General features: G+C 39.9%; 1 protein-coding gene across 5 annotated transcripts in view; it reads left to right on the top strand.

The window, feature by feature from the left end:
• The window catches only part of ccdc141 (coiled-coil domain containing 141), a 192,447-nt gene extending 173,554 nt beyond the window's left edge, over positions 1 to 18,893 (top strand). The window contains exons 26-30 of one of the 5 annotated variants that reach the window (XM_062962957.1): positions 11,620 to 11,774; positions 11,873 to 12,002; positions 12,090 to 12,252; positions 16,668 to 16,894; positions 17,643 to 18,893. In XM_062962957.1, coding sequence (XP_062819027.1) covers positions 11,620 to 11,774; positions 11,873 to 12,002; positions 12,090 to 12,252; positions 16,668 to 16,770 — 551 coding nt within the window. In that variant the 3' untranslated portion in view covers positions 16,771 to 16,894; positions 17,643 to 18,893. Of the gene's footprint in view, positions 1 to 11,619; positions 11,775 to 11,872; positions 12,003 to 12,089; positions 12,253 to 15,070; positions 15,276 to 16,667; positions 16,895 to 17,642 lie in introns of all 5 variants that reach the window. The other 4 variants (XM_062962994.1, XM_062962973.1, XM_062962964.1 and 1 more) reach the window with 4 other exon arrangements.
• The last annotated feature ends 725 nt before the right edge of the window (positions 18,894 to 19,618 follow it).

The following is a 19,618-nucleotide window of genomic DNA, read 5'->3' as shown; positions in this document are numbered from 1 at the left end:
AGACCTAGTGGCAGAGAAGGTAGACTAGTGGCAGAGAAGGTAGACTAGTGGCAGAGAAGGTAGACCTAGTGGCAGAGAAGGTAGACCTAATGGGAGAGAAGGTAGACCTAGTGGCAGAGAAGGTACACCTAGTGGCAGAGAAGGTAGACCTAGTGGCAGAGAAGGTACACCTAGTGGCAGAGAAGGTAGACCTAGTGGCAGAGAAGGTAGACCTAATGGCAGAGAAGGTAGACTAGTGGCAGAGAAGGTAGACCTAGTGGCAGAGAAGGTAGACTAGTGGCAGAGAAGGTAGACCTAATGGCAGAGAAGGTAGACTAGTGGCAGAGAAGGTAGACCTAGTGGCAGAGAAGGTAGACCTATTGGCAGAGAAGGTACACCTAATGGCAGAGAAGGTAGACCTAGTGGCAGAGAAGGTAGACCTAGTGGCAGAGAAGGTAGACCTAGTGGCAGAGAAGGTACACCTAGTGGCAGAGAAGGTAGACCTAGTGGCAGAGAAGGTAGACCTAATGGCAGAGAAGGTAGACTAGTGGCAGAGAAGGTAGACCTAGTGGCAGAGAAGGTAGACCTAGTGGCACAGAAGGTAGACCTAGTGGCAGAGAAGGTAGACCTAGTGGCAAAGAAGGTACACCTAATGGCAGAGAAGGTAGATCTAGTGGCAGAGAAGGTACACCTAGTGGCACAGAAGGTAGACCTAGTGGCAGAGAAGGTAGACCTAGTGGCACAGAAGGTAGACCTAGTGGCAGAGAAGGTAGACCTAATGGCAGAGAAGGTAGACCTAGTGGCAGAGAAGGTAGACCTAGTGGCACAGAAGGTAGACCTAGTGGCAGAGAAGGTAGACCTAGTGGCACAGAAGGTTGACCTAGTGGCAGAGAAGGTAGACCTAATGGCAGAGAAGGTAGACCTAGTGGCACAGAAGGTAGACCTAGTGGCAGAGAAGGTAGACCTAATGGCAGAGAAGGTAGACCTAGTGGCACAGAAGGTAGACCTAGTGGCAGAGAAGGTAGACCTAATGGCAGAGAAGGTAGACCTAGTGGCAGAGAAGGTAGACCTAGTGGCACAGAAGGTAGACCTAGTGGCAGAGAAGGTAGACCTAGTGGCACAGAAGGTTGACCTAGTGGCAGAGAAGGTTGACCTAGTGGCACAGAAGGTAGACCTAGTGGCACAGAAGGTAGACCTAGTGGCAGAGAAGGTAGACCTAGTGGCAGAGAAGGTAGACCTAATGGCAGAGAAGGTAGACCTAGTGGCAGAGAAGGTACACCTAATGGCAGAGAAGGTAGACCTATTGGCAGAGAAGGTACACCTAATGGCAGAGAAGGTAGACCTAGTGGCACAGAAGGTAGACCTAGTGGCAGAGAAGGGCTTGCAAGGGCTTCTTTCCCTTTACAAAACATTCCCTTGGTTAAGAGAGAGGGAGGCTTTGGAAAAGAAAACATTGATAAGGGAGGGTAAGGTGAGAGATAAATAGATCATATATTGCAAGCAATGGCCTCCAGGCTCCCCTGCCAGCTTGACCTTGACCCGATTATAAGCCGGAGGAGGCTTTTTCAATTCATAAATAAGGGCTGAAAAACTCGGCTTATCTTCAAGTATATAGGTAATGATTTCATTAATCAAAGGAAAAACAAATACACAAATTGCCTAAAAGAACAAGACTGGTTCAGGAAATGGTCTGTGCTAATTGATAAAATAGAAAGAGACAAAAAATACAGCACCTTGAACCAGGCGTTTCACACGGTTAAACTGATGCAATGACAATATTTAGAACTGCTGTTCCGGGGGGAGGGCAGTGGTGGTGGGTGATACATTTCTAAGGAACGTTTAAAATGTAATTTAAGGAATAGTTACTATTGGAATAATGTATTCTGAAATAAGTACTTTATGGCAAAAATTTGTTAATTGTTGGGATGTATCAAATAATTTTTATTTTAAAAAATGAAAAAAAGACAGGAAATGATTATTTGCGCTTGTCCCAACCTAATCAGGACTATTGGAGGATATGGAACAGCAAGTAACAAAAAACTTCCATAACTTCTGCAGTGCCAGGATGGGCAGCTAATAATAGTATCTATTAAGCAAACTTTGGAAAAGTTACTTTTTGAACCACAACTCCCAGAATGCTTTTTGAAGGGATCCTGTTAGTTGTAGTCCAAATTACTTTTCCAAATTACATTTCCAAATTACTAAGCAAAAGAATCTTCTATCCAGCAGGTTCAGTTTTGTTCAGATTCATTGGAGGAACAAAGTTGGAACAAAGGATTGGTAAAATCCCCAACTTCCTTGTTTCTTTAAAAAAAAATCTCCAATCCTGAAACAGGAAGATGACTCAATTTCCTTCAAGATGGATGCAAGTATATCATTGCAGTTTCTCACCATGGACTACTTAAGGCCTGTTTTGTTTTGATCTGAGTCATCCATGAAGGTATATAATGTTTCAAATTTTGTACCTTACACATGTTTTGCAAATATTTAGATTGTTTGCTTCACCCTTTATATGTGATTACACAAATATTGTTACAGTTACCAAATGCTTGATAGCGTAATCGCATAAAATTGAGAAGGGTGTGGAAACAACTACAAATTTAAATAAGCTTTTGCAGCATTGCAGTCTGGAATGAGCTGATATATTGAAAATATGCTACATCCTGTAATGTCATTCCTTCTTTTTTTTTTTTTTTGTGGGTAAACAGTTTATTAATGAAACGTTACATAACAAAACAGCAAATTATCGCAAATATAGTCAGATAACAATCATTTTGAAATGTACATGCATATCTACATTAGTCAACCAGCCTGCCAATTCTAACACAGTACATATTATTATCTGTTACTCAAAACATATAGAACTGCTCTTTCCACATGTCATCCACCACTCTCAATCCAGGTTTCTATTCAATTTTTTTTTTTTTTAGAAATTAAATATAAGAGTTTACCCTAATATTCAAACAAAACAAAAACATACAACGTATTACACACAACAAACCTTCTTAAAGAAATTTAACTTTGCATTTTCATTCAAGTACAGGTTGAGTATCCCTTATCAAATATGCTCAGAACCAGAAGTGATTTAGATTTTCTTTTTGGTTTTGGAATACTTACTAACACGGCCCTCCACTTTACTTATGACTGCCTGACACCATCAATTAGCCCTACCCAAAGTTTTATGCACAACTCTAATCCTCTGAATGTTCAGTAATTATTATTACCCAGGTTTTAAACTGCTGTTGATGTTGTTTATGTCGTTTTATGTTATTTTATGTCTATATGATGTTTTAAATTGTTGATTGTGTTTTTAACCCATGTTTGTCGGGCTTGAACTGCCCTGAGTCCCTTCGGGGAGATGGAGAAGGGATAAAATATAGAGTAGTAGTAGTAGTTGTTATTATTATTATTATTATTATTATTATTATTATTATTATTATTATTTGACACAACGACATAGTATGACACAGCAAACAAGATGGATATGCTGAATTTCTTATCACAAGTCGAACACTTCCCAAGCGTTTGGGACTGTGTGATATATTTTTGGATGATGCGCGCAGATCCCAGTAAGGTGGCCTTTTTCAGTTGACAGATCATAATTTTATTGTTTCCAAATGCCGGCTGAGATCTTTTGGCACAAGCACCCAATGTGCCGATTACCACCTGAACCACCTGTACTGGTTTCTGCCAGAGCCTTTGCAGTTCTGTCTTGAGGTCCTGATAACAGCTGAGTTTTTCCTGTTGTTTTTCATCAATCCAACTGTCACCTGGTATGGTGACATCAATAATCCAATCCTTTTTCTTTTCATTATTATTATTATTATTATTATTATTATTATTATTATTATTATTGGGGTTGTTGTGTGTTTTCCGGGCTGTGAGGTCTGGTGTTTTGTGTTCCAGAACTTTGTCAGTCTGGATTTGAACGTCTGTGATCTGTGGTCTGTGTAGGTGATCTGTGGTTTGCTCTTCTCCACACCCGCTTGCCATGGGTTCCACTTTGTAGCCTAATTTCTTAAGCTTGACTCTGCATCTTAAGGTGCCAGAGTGCAGTCTGTTCAGCGCCTTCCAAGTCGACCAGTCTTCTGTGTACCCAGGAGGGAGTCTCTCATCCGGCATCAGCCACTGATTGAAATTCCGGGTTTTAGCCTGCCACTTTTGGACTCTCGCTTTTTGAGGTGTTCCTGTGAGAATTTCTGTAGATCTTAGAAAACTATTTCTTGATTTAAAGTGTTGGCATGTTGACTGATATCCGAACAGGGGGTGTCAATGCCTTGGTCCTTTCATTGCTGACTGCTACTTCCCGGCGGATGTCAGGTGGTGCAATGCTGGCTAAACAGTATAATTTCTCCAGTGGTGTGGGGCATAGACATCCTGTGAAAATGTGGAATGTCTCATTAAGAGCCACATCTACTGTTTCAACCTGGTGAGATGTATTCCACACTGGGCATGTGTATTCAGCAGCAGAGTAGCAAACCGCAAGGGCAGATGTCTCCACCATGTCTGGTCGTGATCCCCAAGTTGTGCCAGTCAGCTTTCCTATGATGTTATTTCTCGCTCCCACTGGGATATCCCGGTTTTCTCCAGATTAATTTGACATCTGCAAAGATATGAACCTTAAACTAAGGTCCGGATCTTTACAGGTGCTGAGTCTGTGGGGATTATGGGAGTAAATCCCCTTAGCAATCTGGTTCTTCTGGCTCCAGAATCCAGAAGGAATGGGATGGTGCCCATCAGCCCCCCCATTTTCCCCTCAAAAACTTACCCAGGCAGTCTACTGGCAGTATAGGCCCCTCAGAAGAGTTCTCCCAACACACGAAATTGACGCATCAGGAGGTGGGGGGATCCTTCCCCCTCCCACCTCCTGACACATCATCTTTGTGCATCAGGGTAACCCCAAAGGGGCCTCCACTGCCAGTAGGCCCCTCAGGTAGGTTTTTAAGGGGAAAATAGGGGGACTGGAGGGTGGCTGAATGCCCCCCCTCCCCGGATCAGCCTTTGGTTGACCTGGGAGAGCATCTAGCCACTCTCCAAGGGAAATCCCAGGGTTTGGGTTGGGAGTAAGGACAAAATTCTGGGAGCAAAATATTTAGAGGATTATGAATACCCTCTGTCTTTACTGCCTTGCATGTTCCAGTTTTCCCAACTTCCTAGTTTACAACAACTGCAATTTGTCATGCTATTCAGATGGGGTAAACAACTCTATAATTTTGGACTCAAGGCACCATATGGTATGAATTTAACTTGACTTGTTCTGTGTCAGTGTCACTGCAAACTATAGTTACTGTGAACCAAAAAGTGCAGGAGGAAACTTGGGCATGTGCAGAGAAAAAGGAGGAACATGAGCTTGAATCATAGCTACAATCACATTCCAATCACAATTTGGCTGTAATATCTGAACTAAGTCACAGTGTCATATAAACAAGATATTGTAAGGGACACACACACACAAAATGATTCTCGTCCTTGATTTACTCACTAGGTGCTATTTTATGGCAGGGCCTTTTCAAGATTCTCTCTTCATATACATCTTCATATCTATTTAGATTGAACAAATTATTAGCCTGGTTCAAAAGGAAATCTGGTTTTTACTGCAGTATAGATAGGTGTTGTAACTAGGTGATTCTTTTTCAGTTCTCTCAAATGTGCAAATCCATTGCTGGGAATGCAAACAGCTACTTTAGGTACATCAAGGGACTTGCATGCATCCCATGGGTTTCCTTTCTTTGACCAACAACACAGCATATCACAAATTCCTTTTGAAATTCTAAGCACTGTTTACCACACAGCGCAAGAGCGTTGCTGTTTGAGACTACAAAGTGCAAAGCCCTCATAAGGCAACCAAATTAGTTGCCTGCTTCTTTGGATCCCATCCATAGTCTGAATGAGTAAGCTTTAAGAAGTGCATCTCGTTCCAGAGAGATGAAGAAACTATGAAGGTACTTCAGTAGTCTATGACCCCATGGGGAGCTGCCACCTGTTTTGAAACCAACAGGCTAGAATTTCTCTTTCTGTGAAGGCTCCATACTGGGCAGTCTTACAAACTGGGTACATACTGAAGCAACATCAATGACTGAGTGAAGATCAATAACTATTTCACACGTAAACCCTTCCACTTTCACACCCCCATTGCATTTAGAGAAGAAACAAGTACTGGACAAATACATTTAGGAAATATTTATTCAAAGTTCAGTCAAAATGTTTGCACACATAGTAAACTGACGTAGAAATTTCAGGCAGCAGGATTTTCACATTTTGAACTATAAACTTTCTCTTTTCATGGTCTATTTGAAAAACTAGCTTTTTCCATTTTCTAGAAAGCTTTCCTGATTATCTTTTTGAGCCTATACTCCCTGTCTTAAATGCGTTCCCCTTGCCAAGTTTTTCAAACTTATCACAGCTAAAGTAACGAAACTTTATCACTTTATAATTGCTAAAGCGCAATTATGGCAGGATAAAAGTGTCTATTGATAAGGTTTATGCTTACTACATAATGTTCTGGCTTTCTGTAGTCATGTTACACTTGGATGTATGGGAAAACCCTATCAATCCAATATCACAGTCCTCCAGACATCCTTTAAACAAACAAAGCAGAGAACAGTCTTGCGAAAAACACCAAAACCTGCAGTAACTTACAGTAAAATGGGGGGAGGGAGATAAAATAAAATACGGGGGAAAACACAGGTAAGAAGCGAGTCAGAGCAGAAGATTGTTGGAATTTGCATCATTGCATAATTGCACCAATGAGTAAAAGAGATTGTTCCAATGACTGTTTGTTCCTATTTGATTAAATACAGTAGAGTCTCACTTATCCAACATAAACAGGCCGGCAGAATGTTGGATAAGCGAATATGTTGGATAATAAGGAGAGATTAAGGAAAAGCCTATTAAACATCAAATTAGGTTATGATTTTAAAAATTAAGCATCAAAACATCATGTTATACAACAAATATGACAGAAAAAGTAGTTCAATACGCAGTAATGTTATGTTGTAATTACTGTATTTACGAATTTAGCACCAAAATATCATGATATATTGAAAACATTGACTATAAAAATGCGTTGGATAATCCAGAACGTTGGATAAGCGAGTGTTGGATAAGTGAGACTCTACTATAATGCAGTTACTTTGATACAGCAGACAGGTGTAGTAACATCATACATGAGACATATTTTCATTGATGGGATTAAAATATGGCTTTAAAGGCCATTTTAGTGTATTTATTGTATTTTCATTCTATTGTTACCACACCGTTACTATTTAATTGTTTTTAACTTTTGTATTGTTCTTTTTTAATTGGTCTACTGTGGAGTGTTAGCTGTCTTGACTCCCCATGGGGAGAAAGGTGGGATATAAATAAAAATGATGATGATGAGGAGGAGGAGGAGGAGGAGGAGGATAAGAGACAGAAATCTTTAACACAAATTCAAGTAGAGCTTACAAACAGCCAAACAGAAATAATGGGAAGAGTGGATTTTCAATGTTCCACCAATGGTCACCGGACTGCACAATGTCAGGAATTTAAAAAAAGGTAAAGGTAAAGGTTTCACCCTGATGTTAAGTCCAGTCATGTCTGACTCTGGGGGTTGGTGCTCATCTCCATTTCTAAGCCGAAGAGCCGGCGTTATCCATAGACACCTCCAAGGTCATGTGGCCGGCATGACTGCATAGAGCACCGTTACCTTCCTGCCGCAGCGGTACCTATTGATCTACTCACATTGACATGTTTTCAACTGCTAGTTTGGTAGAAGCTGGAGCTAACAGTGGGCACTCACTCCGCTCCTGGGATTTGAACCTGTGACCTTTCGGTCTGCAAGTTCAGCAGCTCAGTGCTTTAACAAACTTCGCCATCGGGGCTCCCAATTTGTATTGAATTTGTAGAGAGAAGGAAAAAGTTGCATTTGCCACTATCGTATTGTCAATCAGGAATTGCCTAAGGTCCTGCATATGTGAGGCACCTGTGGTAGCAAGTACAGTAGAGTCTTACTTATCCAAGCCTCACTTATCCAAGCTTCTGGATTATCCAAGCTATTTTTGTAGTCAATGTTTTCAATATATCATGATATTTTGGTGCTAAATTCATAAATACATAATTACAACATAACATTACTGCACATTGAACTACTTTTTCTGTCAAATTTGTTGTATAACATAATGTTTTGGTGCTTAATTTGTAAAATCATAACCTAATTTGATGTTTAATAGGCTTTTCCTTAATCCCTCCTTATTATCCAAGATATTTGCTTATCCAAGCTTCTGCTGGCCTGTTTAGCTTGGATAAGTGAGACTCTACTGTAGTTTCCATGTCAATGGGATGGTAGTTATTAACTCTGAATTTTGGTCTGAACTTTGAAGTAGCTCTCCAAGGTGCTTAACTCTATCCCACTTCCAATTGGCTCGGCACCTTATAGATCTCCTTCAAAGACCTGACTAAACACAGAAGATTCACTACCCCACTAGTAGAGGAGCTTTTACCCACAGAGAGCCTACATATATGTTTTGTTCAGACTCTAGTGACCTCATGGCACCCCCTGCCTCACATCGCCCAGGTCCAGAATTCGATGATCCCATGGGGAGGGGGGAGAGAAGAGTCAACCACACAGATCCCCCCATTGCTTCTTATGGCAACACGGGAAACCTCCTGTGTTGCTGCAGCGGTGACATGCACCGGGTCCGCTCTGCATCACCCACTGAGCGGCACCAGCGTCATTTGATGGAAGTCTGTGGGCTCTGTGGGTGATATAGGATGGAGCCGGCATATGTCGCTAAAATCTGCTCTTTGTGATGAGGTCGTAAGAGGAGTATAGGAAGAGTAAGGGATGTAGCAACAATACTCCCCATCTTTCACTTGTTCAGACTATCATAGCAGATATGTTGTATGAACAAGTAATGTGGAAAGAAGCATAGCAGTACACTTGAATAGGGGGTGGGTTATGCTGCTTGTACCTATCTATATATAAGACTGGTAGAAAGGTGAACAACAGAATAGGGGTTGCAGAGTCAGAAGCAATTTTGGCTGGGGTCAGTAGAAATGCACTACAGTGTTCCCTCACTACTTTGCGGTTCGCTTTTTGTGGATTCGCTGTTTCGCGGTTTTTAAATAAACTCTAAAAGAATATTATAAATCATAAAAAATTACAGTTTACAGCCTAAGGAAGGGAGGAAGGAGAAGCCGAAGGGAGAGAAAAGGAGCTCAAGCGGCAACGAGAGGAGAAGGAGGTGATTTATCAACACACAAATGGTTGATAAAGACTTAAAATAGTGTATAACTACTAAAATAATGTATAAATTTATATCGTCCCTACTTCATGGATTTTCAGTTATTGTGGATGGTCCTGGAACCTAAGCCCCACGATAAGTGAGGGAACACTGTAATTCAGATTCCACCTTCAAAATAAAAACGGATCAAGCGCTTAGTTTGTTGCATATTTACTTTCATAGGAATTTCAGATAAGTTAATCAAATAGAAAATATTTACATTTTATCGATGTAAGTAACCTAATGGTTCACATGGTTATAGTGAAAGCCTTGTGCTGCCATTTTACTAAAATATTTTTTGCTATAAATGTGCTAATTATGAAAGAGTTGGAGTCAGAGTCGAAGATTTCGTATATCAACTCCACAACAAACTGATGATACTTGGTCATTAGTAATACCTCCTGCTGTGTAGATTAAACAATAGCTTCACATTTAACACAACAATCACTTTCTCTAAAAATGAACATAGTAAGAACAAAGTCATTTTCTTTAGAGGTTTTTAAACAGAGACTGGATAGCCATCTGTCAGGAGTGCTTTGATTGTGTATTTCTCCATGATAGGGACTGAATGGCCCATTGCATCTCTTCTAGATTTATTATTCTGTTATTCTAGATGAAGGCAGTACTAGTGTGAGCATACTTGGTGAGCCTTGGAGTTTTCCATTTATAAACAAAATCATAACAGGGTAAACTTTCTGAAGTGCAGTGGCTACAGTATTTTGTGTTATTCGGCAAAGATGATCAGGGAAGGGTGGGATTCAATATGAGTGGGAACAATAGCGCAGGAGTATTTGCATAAGAAGATGAGGCACGATCAGGCCCCTCCTTACTGGCCTTTCGTTTGCAAATTAAAAGCTTTCTGTGGAGCCAGGCCTTCCCAGACCAATCATAATAGGCACTGCCAGTCTGATAAAATATTTTGAAATTATTTGACAAATAACTTCAGTGTCCAGAGGTTATGGATATCTTTAAATGGTGCTTACTGTAAGTTTTTAAATTGTTTTATTTAAATGTTAAATTGGGTTTTTATCTGATTATGTATTGTGGTTGGATGTATTTGTATGAATTTTATATGTTGTACGCCGCTTTGAATCCCGCCCACAGGAAAAAAGCAGGATAGAAATGAATAAATAATAATAATAATTGTGGCATGTCCCTCTTATCTAGAGGTATGCAATCTATGGTAGTAATTCTGAAGTCATTGGACTGCAGTTCCCTTCAACCTTCATCAAGATAAACTAGAATGCTGGAAGTTAATAGGTAAAGGTTTTCCCCTGACATTAAGTCTAGTGGTGTCTGACTCTGGGGGTTGGTGTTCATCTCCATTTCTAAGCCGAAGAGCCGGCATTGTCTGTAGACACCTCCAAGGTCATGTGGCCAGCGTGACTGCATGGAGCACCGTTACCTTCCCAGACGAGCTGTACCTTTTGATCTACTTACATTAGCATGCTTTTGAACTGCTAGGTTGGCAGAAGCTGGAACTAATAGTGGGAGTTCGCCCCGCTTCCCGGATTCGAACCGCCGACCTTTCAATCAGCAAGTTCAGCGGCTGAGCGGTTTGACCCGCTGTGCCACTGGGGGCTCAGCCGGGTGAAGTTAATAATAGTCTAGCAATATTTGGAGGACTGAAATTTGCCGACCTCTGCACTTGTCTATATTAATGCTAAATAATAATAATAATAATAATAATAATAATAATAATAATAATAATAATAATAATAATAAATACTTTATTTATACCCCGCCACCATCTCCCCAACAGGGACTCAGGGCGGCTTACATGGGGCCATGCCCAAAACCATACAATATAACAGAATATAAAACAACACATCATAACACAATTTAACAATACAATAAATAATAACAAACATTACAACCCAAAATTCAGAAAAAGCGATAAAAACCAGGGCAGGCCACATGAAAACTCTTTCTTGAAGGAGAGTTTCTTGAAGGAGGCTTCTTAACAATAAACTGAAGAGGGTTGTTGTATGTTTTCCGGGTTGTATGTCCATGTTCCAGAAGTATTCTCTCCTGACGTTTCGCCCACATCTATGGCAGGCATCCTCAGAGGTGTGAAGTATGGAAAAACTAAGCAAGGAGGTATATATATATCTGTGGAAAGTCCAGGGTGAGAGAAGAACTCTTTGTCAGTTGGAGGCCAGTGTGAATGTTGTAGTTAATCACTTTAATTAGCATTGAAAAGCTTCATCTCCTGAGAGAGTAAAAACCTGGCCCTGGTTTGTCTTCCATTGCCTTTTTGGAGACAAGGCTCTCCTCTTCTCTCTTTCTCTGTTTTACAATGTAGGACAGCACAATCACCCAATTCAATTTCAGCAGCAGCATTTTCTCTTCTTTCTTCCCATCTCCTCACCCCCAGTTCAAGGAAAACAGCCAAGTTTCGTTAAAAAATTTGGCCATGCCACTGTGCAAGAAGGAGATGATTTAAACCTGCAATGTACAATATCCGGAAGACCAAGGCCAAATGTTACTTGGACAAAAGATGGCATCAGAGTGGCAGCAAGAGGAATTAGTGTACGTCTCAATGTTTTGTAAATGATCCTTTGGAAGAACACCATACATCTTGTTTCGCACCACTAATCTCCCTTTGTCTATATTTCATTGCTCTACAGATGGAGAAACTAGGGGACACCTATTACCTTTTTAAAAGGAATGCAGTCCTTGCTGACACTGGGAAATATATCTGCCTTGCAAGTAATGATGCCGGGGAGACTCACTGCTCTGCTTTCATAACAATAATAGGTAACTAGGCACGCATTATCAGACCACGTTAGTATAATAAATGAAGACCTTGCTCCTAGTCTGGCTGACATCCTCATTTTGTTTCAGAGAAGAATACAAATGTCTACGTTCCCAGCATAACTGAGACTAAATCAGAGAGAGAGAGAGGTTACCTATCAGAAGAAGAAAAGGCTGCCACGCCAGAAGCATTACAAGGTCAAAATTTGCTTTGCTTGAGAGGTCAAAGGCAAACTAAAAAGCGTTCTGTGAGGTAACTTCAGTTTATGGGGCTTTGCCTATGGCAAAAGTGCAATAACAGCTGTAGAAATGTTTCTCTCTTACAAAACTGCCACACTACCCTTGCCATGTGCTCTTTAGCTTATGCTAAGCTAACAGCATGCAAAACTTTAGCCAGAAGCCCAAAGACCAAATGCAGTGACTGTGTGACAAGTTGTATGTATGTATGTGCCAGCAAGTTGCCAGTTGGCTTACAACAGTGGTTCTCAACCTGTGGGCCAAAGGTGGGCCATGAGAACAAAAATCTGGTCCGTGAATCTCCTTCTTCCTTATTTATTTATTAATTTTATTTCTGCTTCTTCTTGCAGAGCTGACCATTGCATTGAAGAGACCACATCAGCTCTAGATTATTAAATATGGTTCTCTGTGGGCAAGCAGATGGCAACTACTGGATGGCATATGTTCTGTATCAGAAACTAGAACTGATGTGGTCTATCCAATGCAATTTTCTGAATCAGCATCCCAGATACCCAAACCAAATCTAAAGTTGACCAAAAACTGATTCGTAGTCCTTTTGGTACTAATGTTGGAGAGTGGTTCCTGATCAAAGTGGTCCCTGGTCAAGTGAGCCCTGGTCAGAAAAAGGTTGGGAAACACTGGCTTACAATGATTCAATGAATGTCATAGGATTTGTTTTGGTAAGAAATATTCAGAGGTGGCTTTGCCAGTTTCTTTCTCTGAAAAATGACCTAATACACCTGATATCAGTTGGCAGTCTCCCATCCAAGTACTAACCAGCAATGACTATGACTTTTAGGTTTTCAGACCTACATTCTATGAATACATCAGGTTTTTAAAAACAAATTGTAGCTCTGCCACACTTCCTTCATTCTCCAAAGTCACACCTTGAAAAGAGAGGACCCCCTCAAGACATATTAAAGGCCCCATTCACATAGGCACTATACTCTCTTTTGAAGGTAGATTAAGGTGGGATGTCCTGATGACATTCCCCTCCAATGCGAGTTCCAACTCACTTCCACACTCCATGATAAAAAGACTCACCAGAAACTTTGATTCCAGCTGGGAGATCTGATGAATCCCTTCTGTGTCTGAGCAAGGCACTGAAATGACCTGAATTCTAAAAACAAAGGATAAAAGTAAACAGATCTGAAGCAGGAGCACTTGGAGTAAAAAAGCAACTCCCCGCCCGCCACCCTCATGGAAGTACAATGGTCCCATATGAACGCTAGCTTTTACAGCAGGATTTGCTATTATCCTCAATTTCCTTTAAGTTCAGGAACATAACCACTGCTGATACCGGGGGGGGGGGGGGGGGGGGATTCAGTATACTTTTGTTTGTACTCACTTCTTCATGTTTATATGGCTAGGAGTTTTTTGAAAATTGCAAGAGCCAATGGATCTTCTACTTTGGCTAAAAACTGGAAGGGAAAGCCATTTCTCTTTTTAATCAGAGACATTATATCTGTGTATCCTGCACCAGGGAATCCTTTGAGAGGCTATAGATTTAAATCGTTGCACATCACAAAATAGAAAAAAAGATGGCAGGTTTAGTTTTTGGAACTCAAACAAACTTTAATTAATAATAATAATAATAATAATAATAATAATAATAATAATAATAACTTAATTCTTATAACCTGCCTCCATCTCTCTGAAGGGACTCGGGACAGCTTGCATGGGGACCAACCCCAGAAAAACAAAGAATTCAAGGTACAGAATTAAAACTACATAACAAAAGTGATATAATTTAAAACAATTAAAACAAGGAAATAAAAACATCATAAAATACATCAATGGACATCACAGAAGCGAAAAGTGGGCCTATTGAGAATTGCAAGGGAAGGGCAGGGCTTGTGCAAAATGCAGGATAATAGAACCAGGACTGGGAATAAAGTCTTCCAATGATTTGGACAATTTATTTCATACACTTGTTCTCTTGCCGGTTTCTTTACAGCCCAATTCTGTTTAACTGGAAAAAGGAGCCTTATTTTGTACCAAGGGGCTTATTCATTTCCTTGATATTTTATTTTCCATATGCATTTCTGAAAGTTTGGAATTATGTGAACACAACAGAAATGGCAATATATGCATGAATGTGAAGATTGTTGTAAAAATTAATCGAGTATAGTGTGTGTGGACGCTTATTATAAGCACCTAACATTTGTGGTAGGCTGCTTTGCTAAAATCTAAAATCTCATAATGTATGATCCCGCTAATGGATTTTATTTGCATTTTGCAAAGAGTGGTTCGCATTAATACAGCTAAAGGGATGCCCTAAACTTGATTTATTGTTGACCTTAAAACTAAGGAATATAATAGAGAAAAGCACAGCAGCTTCATATCATCTGACTTTTTAGAAGTCCATCGTATGCTTGGATTTTTGTTATTACTTTAAATTGGTTTAAAATCTTCTGATGAGGCAAGGGTGCACAGATTTTAAACAAACAATTGAGCCAGCATGGTACAGTAGTTTGAGCATTGGACTATGACTGTGGAGACCAGAGTTTGATTCCTCACATGACCATAAAACCCACTGGATGATCTTGGCCATGACACCTATTTTGAGCTGCAGAAAACCCCATGATAGAATTGCCTGAGGGTTGCCACAAGTTGAAAATAACATGAGGACATGCAGGAACAACAACAGTAAAGTATGAGCAGGAAAAATACTGGTGTACCTCACCATTGTAACTGCAAAATGTGGTAATATTGAAGGAAGGTATCTAGTTGTTATATTTGTCTCCCACTGTTTCACGTACCTCTGTGATGAGATACAAGCCAAAAGTCCTTATCCCATGTAAGTTCCCCCCTTTTCTCTCCATTTTTGTAAGTTGGCAAAATGGGGTCCTACAGAAGCCATCCCATGATGCATGGCCACCTCTGATAGCTGCCTGTGGGAATCCGTCTTGTCAGTGTGTGAAAATGGAGAGAAGAATCTGACTTCTGATTGAAGAAAAAGTTTGCAGAGGATAGTGGGAAGAAGATGGTGAAAGGACATGGGATGCCTGGCCATCCCTGAAGATGGACCTTGCTGGGGTAAGAGGATTCCCCACATTTCCAAACATTTTCCCTCACTTCACTCCCACCCGTGGGATAATGTTCTAGATCTCTATTTATTTATCGTGTCAGAAGCGAACTGATGGTACAAGTTATCATGTATTTGAAAACGCAACAACAACAACTTGGCATTATACTGAATGTCCTTTGACCAGAAGCTGGCCACTTGGAGTGCCTCTGGTGTTGCCTTAAGAAGGTCCTCCATTGTTCATGTGGCAGGGCTCAGGCTGTATTGTAGTAGATGGTCTGTGGTTTGCTCTTCTCCACACTCGCATGTTGTGGACTCCACTTGGTAGCCCCATTTCTAGATCCCTAAGCACAGAGAGAGGGGGCTCTAGTCTGTATAGCAGGGGTCCTCAAACTTTTTAAGTGGAGGGCCGATTCATGGTCCCTCAGATTGTTGAGGGGCCGAATTATCATTTGAAAAAAAAAATGAACAAATTCCTATGATCACTGCACATGTCTTATTTGTAGTGCAAAAACAACAACAACCCAGCAACAATTACTTATTTATTTATGTATTACATTTATACCCCACCCTCTCTCACCCCGAAGGGGACTCAGAGTGGCTTACAAATTGTATGTACATACAATATATTATATTAGCATAGCACAATATTAGCATTATATATTACTATATTGTACTATACCATTATACCGTAATATTATTAGTAATATTACATTTAATATATAATATATAATTAATATTATTATATTATACAATATTATTATATTGTATTATTATTATTAGCCGCCCTGAGTCCCCTATTGGGTGAGAAGGGCGGGGTAGAAATACTGTAATAAATAAATAAATACATATTATATTGTATTACATTAAAATATTTATTATCAATTTTATATGTATACACAATATTTTATTACAATATATTATATTATTACCATATCATTCATTTACAATATTGGTAAATGAAAAAACAATACAATATTTAAAAATAAAAATAATTTTAACCAACATACTGTAAACTTATCAGGATTTCAGTGGGAAGTGTGGGCCTGCTTCTGGCCAATGAGATAATCAAGTAGGATTGTTGTTGTGCCATCAAGTCATTTCAGACTTTGGGCGAGCCTAAGTCTAAAACTGAGGGCGGGGGCCAAGTAAATGGCCTTGGAGGGCCGCATCCGGCCCCCGGGCCTTAGTTTGGGGACCCCTGCTGTATAGCTTCAGATTACACATGAAAGCTCATATACGTAAATGATTACTCTGCTTTTCTTCAACAAATTGAATTTTAGCATAGATGCAGGATAGCTATACTAGAAAATAGCAAAATCCTTCATGCCTAGAGAATCCACCTTTAGTGGCCCACAAAGTCTACTTCAGTAGATGTACCAAAGTATGTCTTTTTCCTCTAGGTTGGAACTCACAGCTTTCTTTGTCCTTGCTGTACAAGGTTTTTTGTGTGTGTGCTTGAATTGGCTGAAGAAATTTCTCCCAGATTCATTAATTCCACTTTGAGCCAATCCAGGAAAATAACATCTTTAAGCTGTACTGGGGAATCCTTCTCATAGGAATGTAACATTATGTGAGAGGAGAAGAAGCAGCAACGTTCGATCCCATGAGACTTCCCATGCAATCACTTGTAAGACACTGCTGTTGTTTTCTTGTTTCATTCCTGGTTGTGAGAACCAATAAGAGTGTCAACTGTTCCTAATGAGAAGAATTTTTGGAAAAATGCTCTCCCCTCCTCTTTTATTGCCACTACCTTTCTGGGACCCATTCGCATTAAATTTCTTAGAGAGAGAGGAAGCAAATGATAAAAGGCTTTCTTAGAAGCAAGAGGAGGTAAACCAATAGTCACCAGGGGATGAGAAGTAGGGTGTGTGTCCAATGCTAACCTCACATGTCAACCCTGATAAGGACCGGACTATTTTCACAGTACTCAGGAGATGAGGCATTGTGGGGAGGGGGGTATAGATGGGTACTTAATATTCATATAGCACCGGCAAGTGTGCTAGTTGCTAAACTCTCATGGAAGGGAGTGTTGTACAGAGCACGTCTTGAATTCCCCACGTACAGGAAATGATAATCAGTACTTGGTTTCTAAAAATATAAATGTCAGCTTAAATCTGCTGGTGAACTATACCATCTGCTCTGGAAACCCTCCTCTTAACCAAGGAATCTGAGGGCAGGCAGAGTTTGCCCAGCAGTGGCACTTCTAAATATGACTCCGTGCATTCCAGAACCAAAGCCCTGTCATTCAAAGCAGATCCTGGGGCTGACCTCTGGTGAATCTGTGGGAACAAATTAAGCTCCAGTAATAATGATTGTTGGTGATCTTCAGCTTCCCTGTTGTAGTAGAAAACTGGGCTTCCTTCTTTTAACTACAGAAAACTATACAGCTGCCTGCTAAGAACCTCGGGAACCCAACAAGATCATCAGCAAAGGAGATGGAAGATGTAGTGGGAATGGACCGAGCAAATAACAGACTAGAATCAGCCTCATGAAGATTTGAATACATGTCCTCCCAAAACAGCTTTTCATCATATTGCCAAAATGATTTTGAAATATCGTATCATAGATGGTTCATGTTCGATTGATGTCTTTTATGTTTATCATGTACAAAGTGTTCATATCTGTGCTGAATATTCTTTTGGATCCAGTGAAGGACAAAGCATGTTTGCTTAATTCATTTTTTCCCTATCCTGCACACTTAATTTACATCTCACCAGTGTTCTTTTTACAGTTCACAATAATCGCACTATGGTGCCACTTGAGCTGCCATTGTGATATTGTATAGAATCCTAAGGCTTATTGTTTGGCCAGGGGCACCGGAGAAGCTCCTATCTATCACCCTCCAAGAACACAATCCATCACCCTATCTCCATTCAGTTAAAGACAATTTCTGTCTGTCATTTTATGCATATTATTTTGAAAACAAACTTTCCAAAGTTGCTTCTAGCTGTATCGTCCCATGCCATAGGCTTTGTTGACTATGGCCAATGATAGTTGTGGTTCAAACAACATTTGAAGCACAGGTCCTTCACACTTAGTCATCTCTGTATAATCTTAACAGACAGCACACAGCTAAAAAGAACTGTAACTTGCTCAAAACCAGCCTAAACGGTTCACATAGCTGAGACTTTTGACCTTCAGGGCTGGCTGATGAGCCTGCACAAGCTACTCAGGTGATCTATGGGGCAGAAATATTTTAACAGGCACAGTTATTGTACATCACTGAAAAGGCAGTGAAACTCTAACTGATGACTTCAAACAAATGAGGTGTTGTTGTGAGGAGACTATGAATCTTGGAAAAACCTTTCCTATACTCTCCCCACCAAACAGTATGGTCGCTGTTTTGTAATCCAAAAGCAACTTTTTCAAGGATCTGACCCCTCTTCCCCTCTTGTTTTTCTATATCTTCTATGTGAGTTCATAAAAAGATGGTTGGCTTATCTCTCACAAAAGTTGTCGAATACTTTGCATTATGTATGGCTCCTTTACCTTCTCACCTTTTCCGCCTGCTTGAAAAGCATACACAGAAATCTGTTAATATTCCCATTATATCTAACTATGCAATAAAAAATGTAACAGATGTAGCTCAACTGTGAGCATATAAATAAATATACTTTGAAATGCCATTGTCAAATCGAATTCTTCCCTATTACATATTGTGAAGAAAAAATTAAGAGAATGCATACACATAAATGACTGGAAACTTTTATTATCCTCATGCATGTTGGGTTTAGTTGTGCTTTTTGATAAAATTAGAAAACACAAAGTTGACATTCAAGACATATTTATGTATATTCATTCATGCAACAGAGTCCTCGTGATCCCAATCTTTATCTGTATTTTTCAAGCTCATGCCAATGAGGAGCATCAGATCACGAATGAGAGAACATTAGAAATAGAACAAAGACATATCTGAAGATCCCAAATACAGTACAGTAGAGTCTCACTAATCCAAGCTAAACGGGCCAGCAGAAGCTTGGATAAGCGAATAACTTGGATAATAAGGAGGGATTAAGGAAAATCCTATTAAACATCAAATTAGGTTATGATTTTACAAATTAAGCACCAAAACATCATGTTATACAACAAATTTGACAGAAAAAGTAGTTCAATATCCAGTAATGTTATGTTGTAATTACTGTATTTACGAATTTAGCACCAAAATATCATGATATATTGAAAACATTGACTACAAAAATGGCTTGGATAATCCAGAAGCTTGGATAAGCGAGGCTTGGATAAGTGAGACCCTACTGTATTTTGCAACTTCTGTGACATGAAACTTGATTGACAAATAATATCTCCTTGATCTTACACAAATCTGTTCCTAAAATTGTTAAATTAACCCTTT

This window comes from Anolis carolinensis, chromosome 1 (genome assembly GCF_035594765.1).
Source record: "Anolis carolinensis isolate JA03-04 chromosome 1, rAnoCar3.1.pri, whole genome shotgun sequence".
NCBI lineage: Eukaryota > Metazoa > Chordata > Lepidosauria > Squamata > Dactyloidae > Anolis > Anolis carolinensis.
This window is presented reverse-complemented; position numbering and strand designations above follow the sequence as displayed.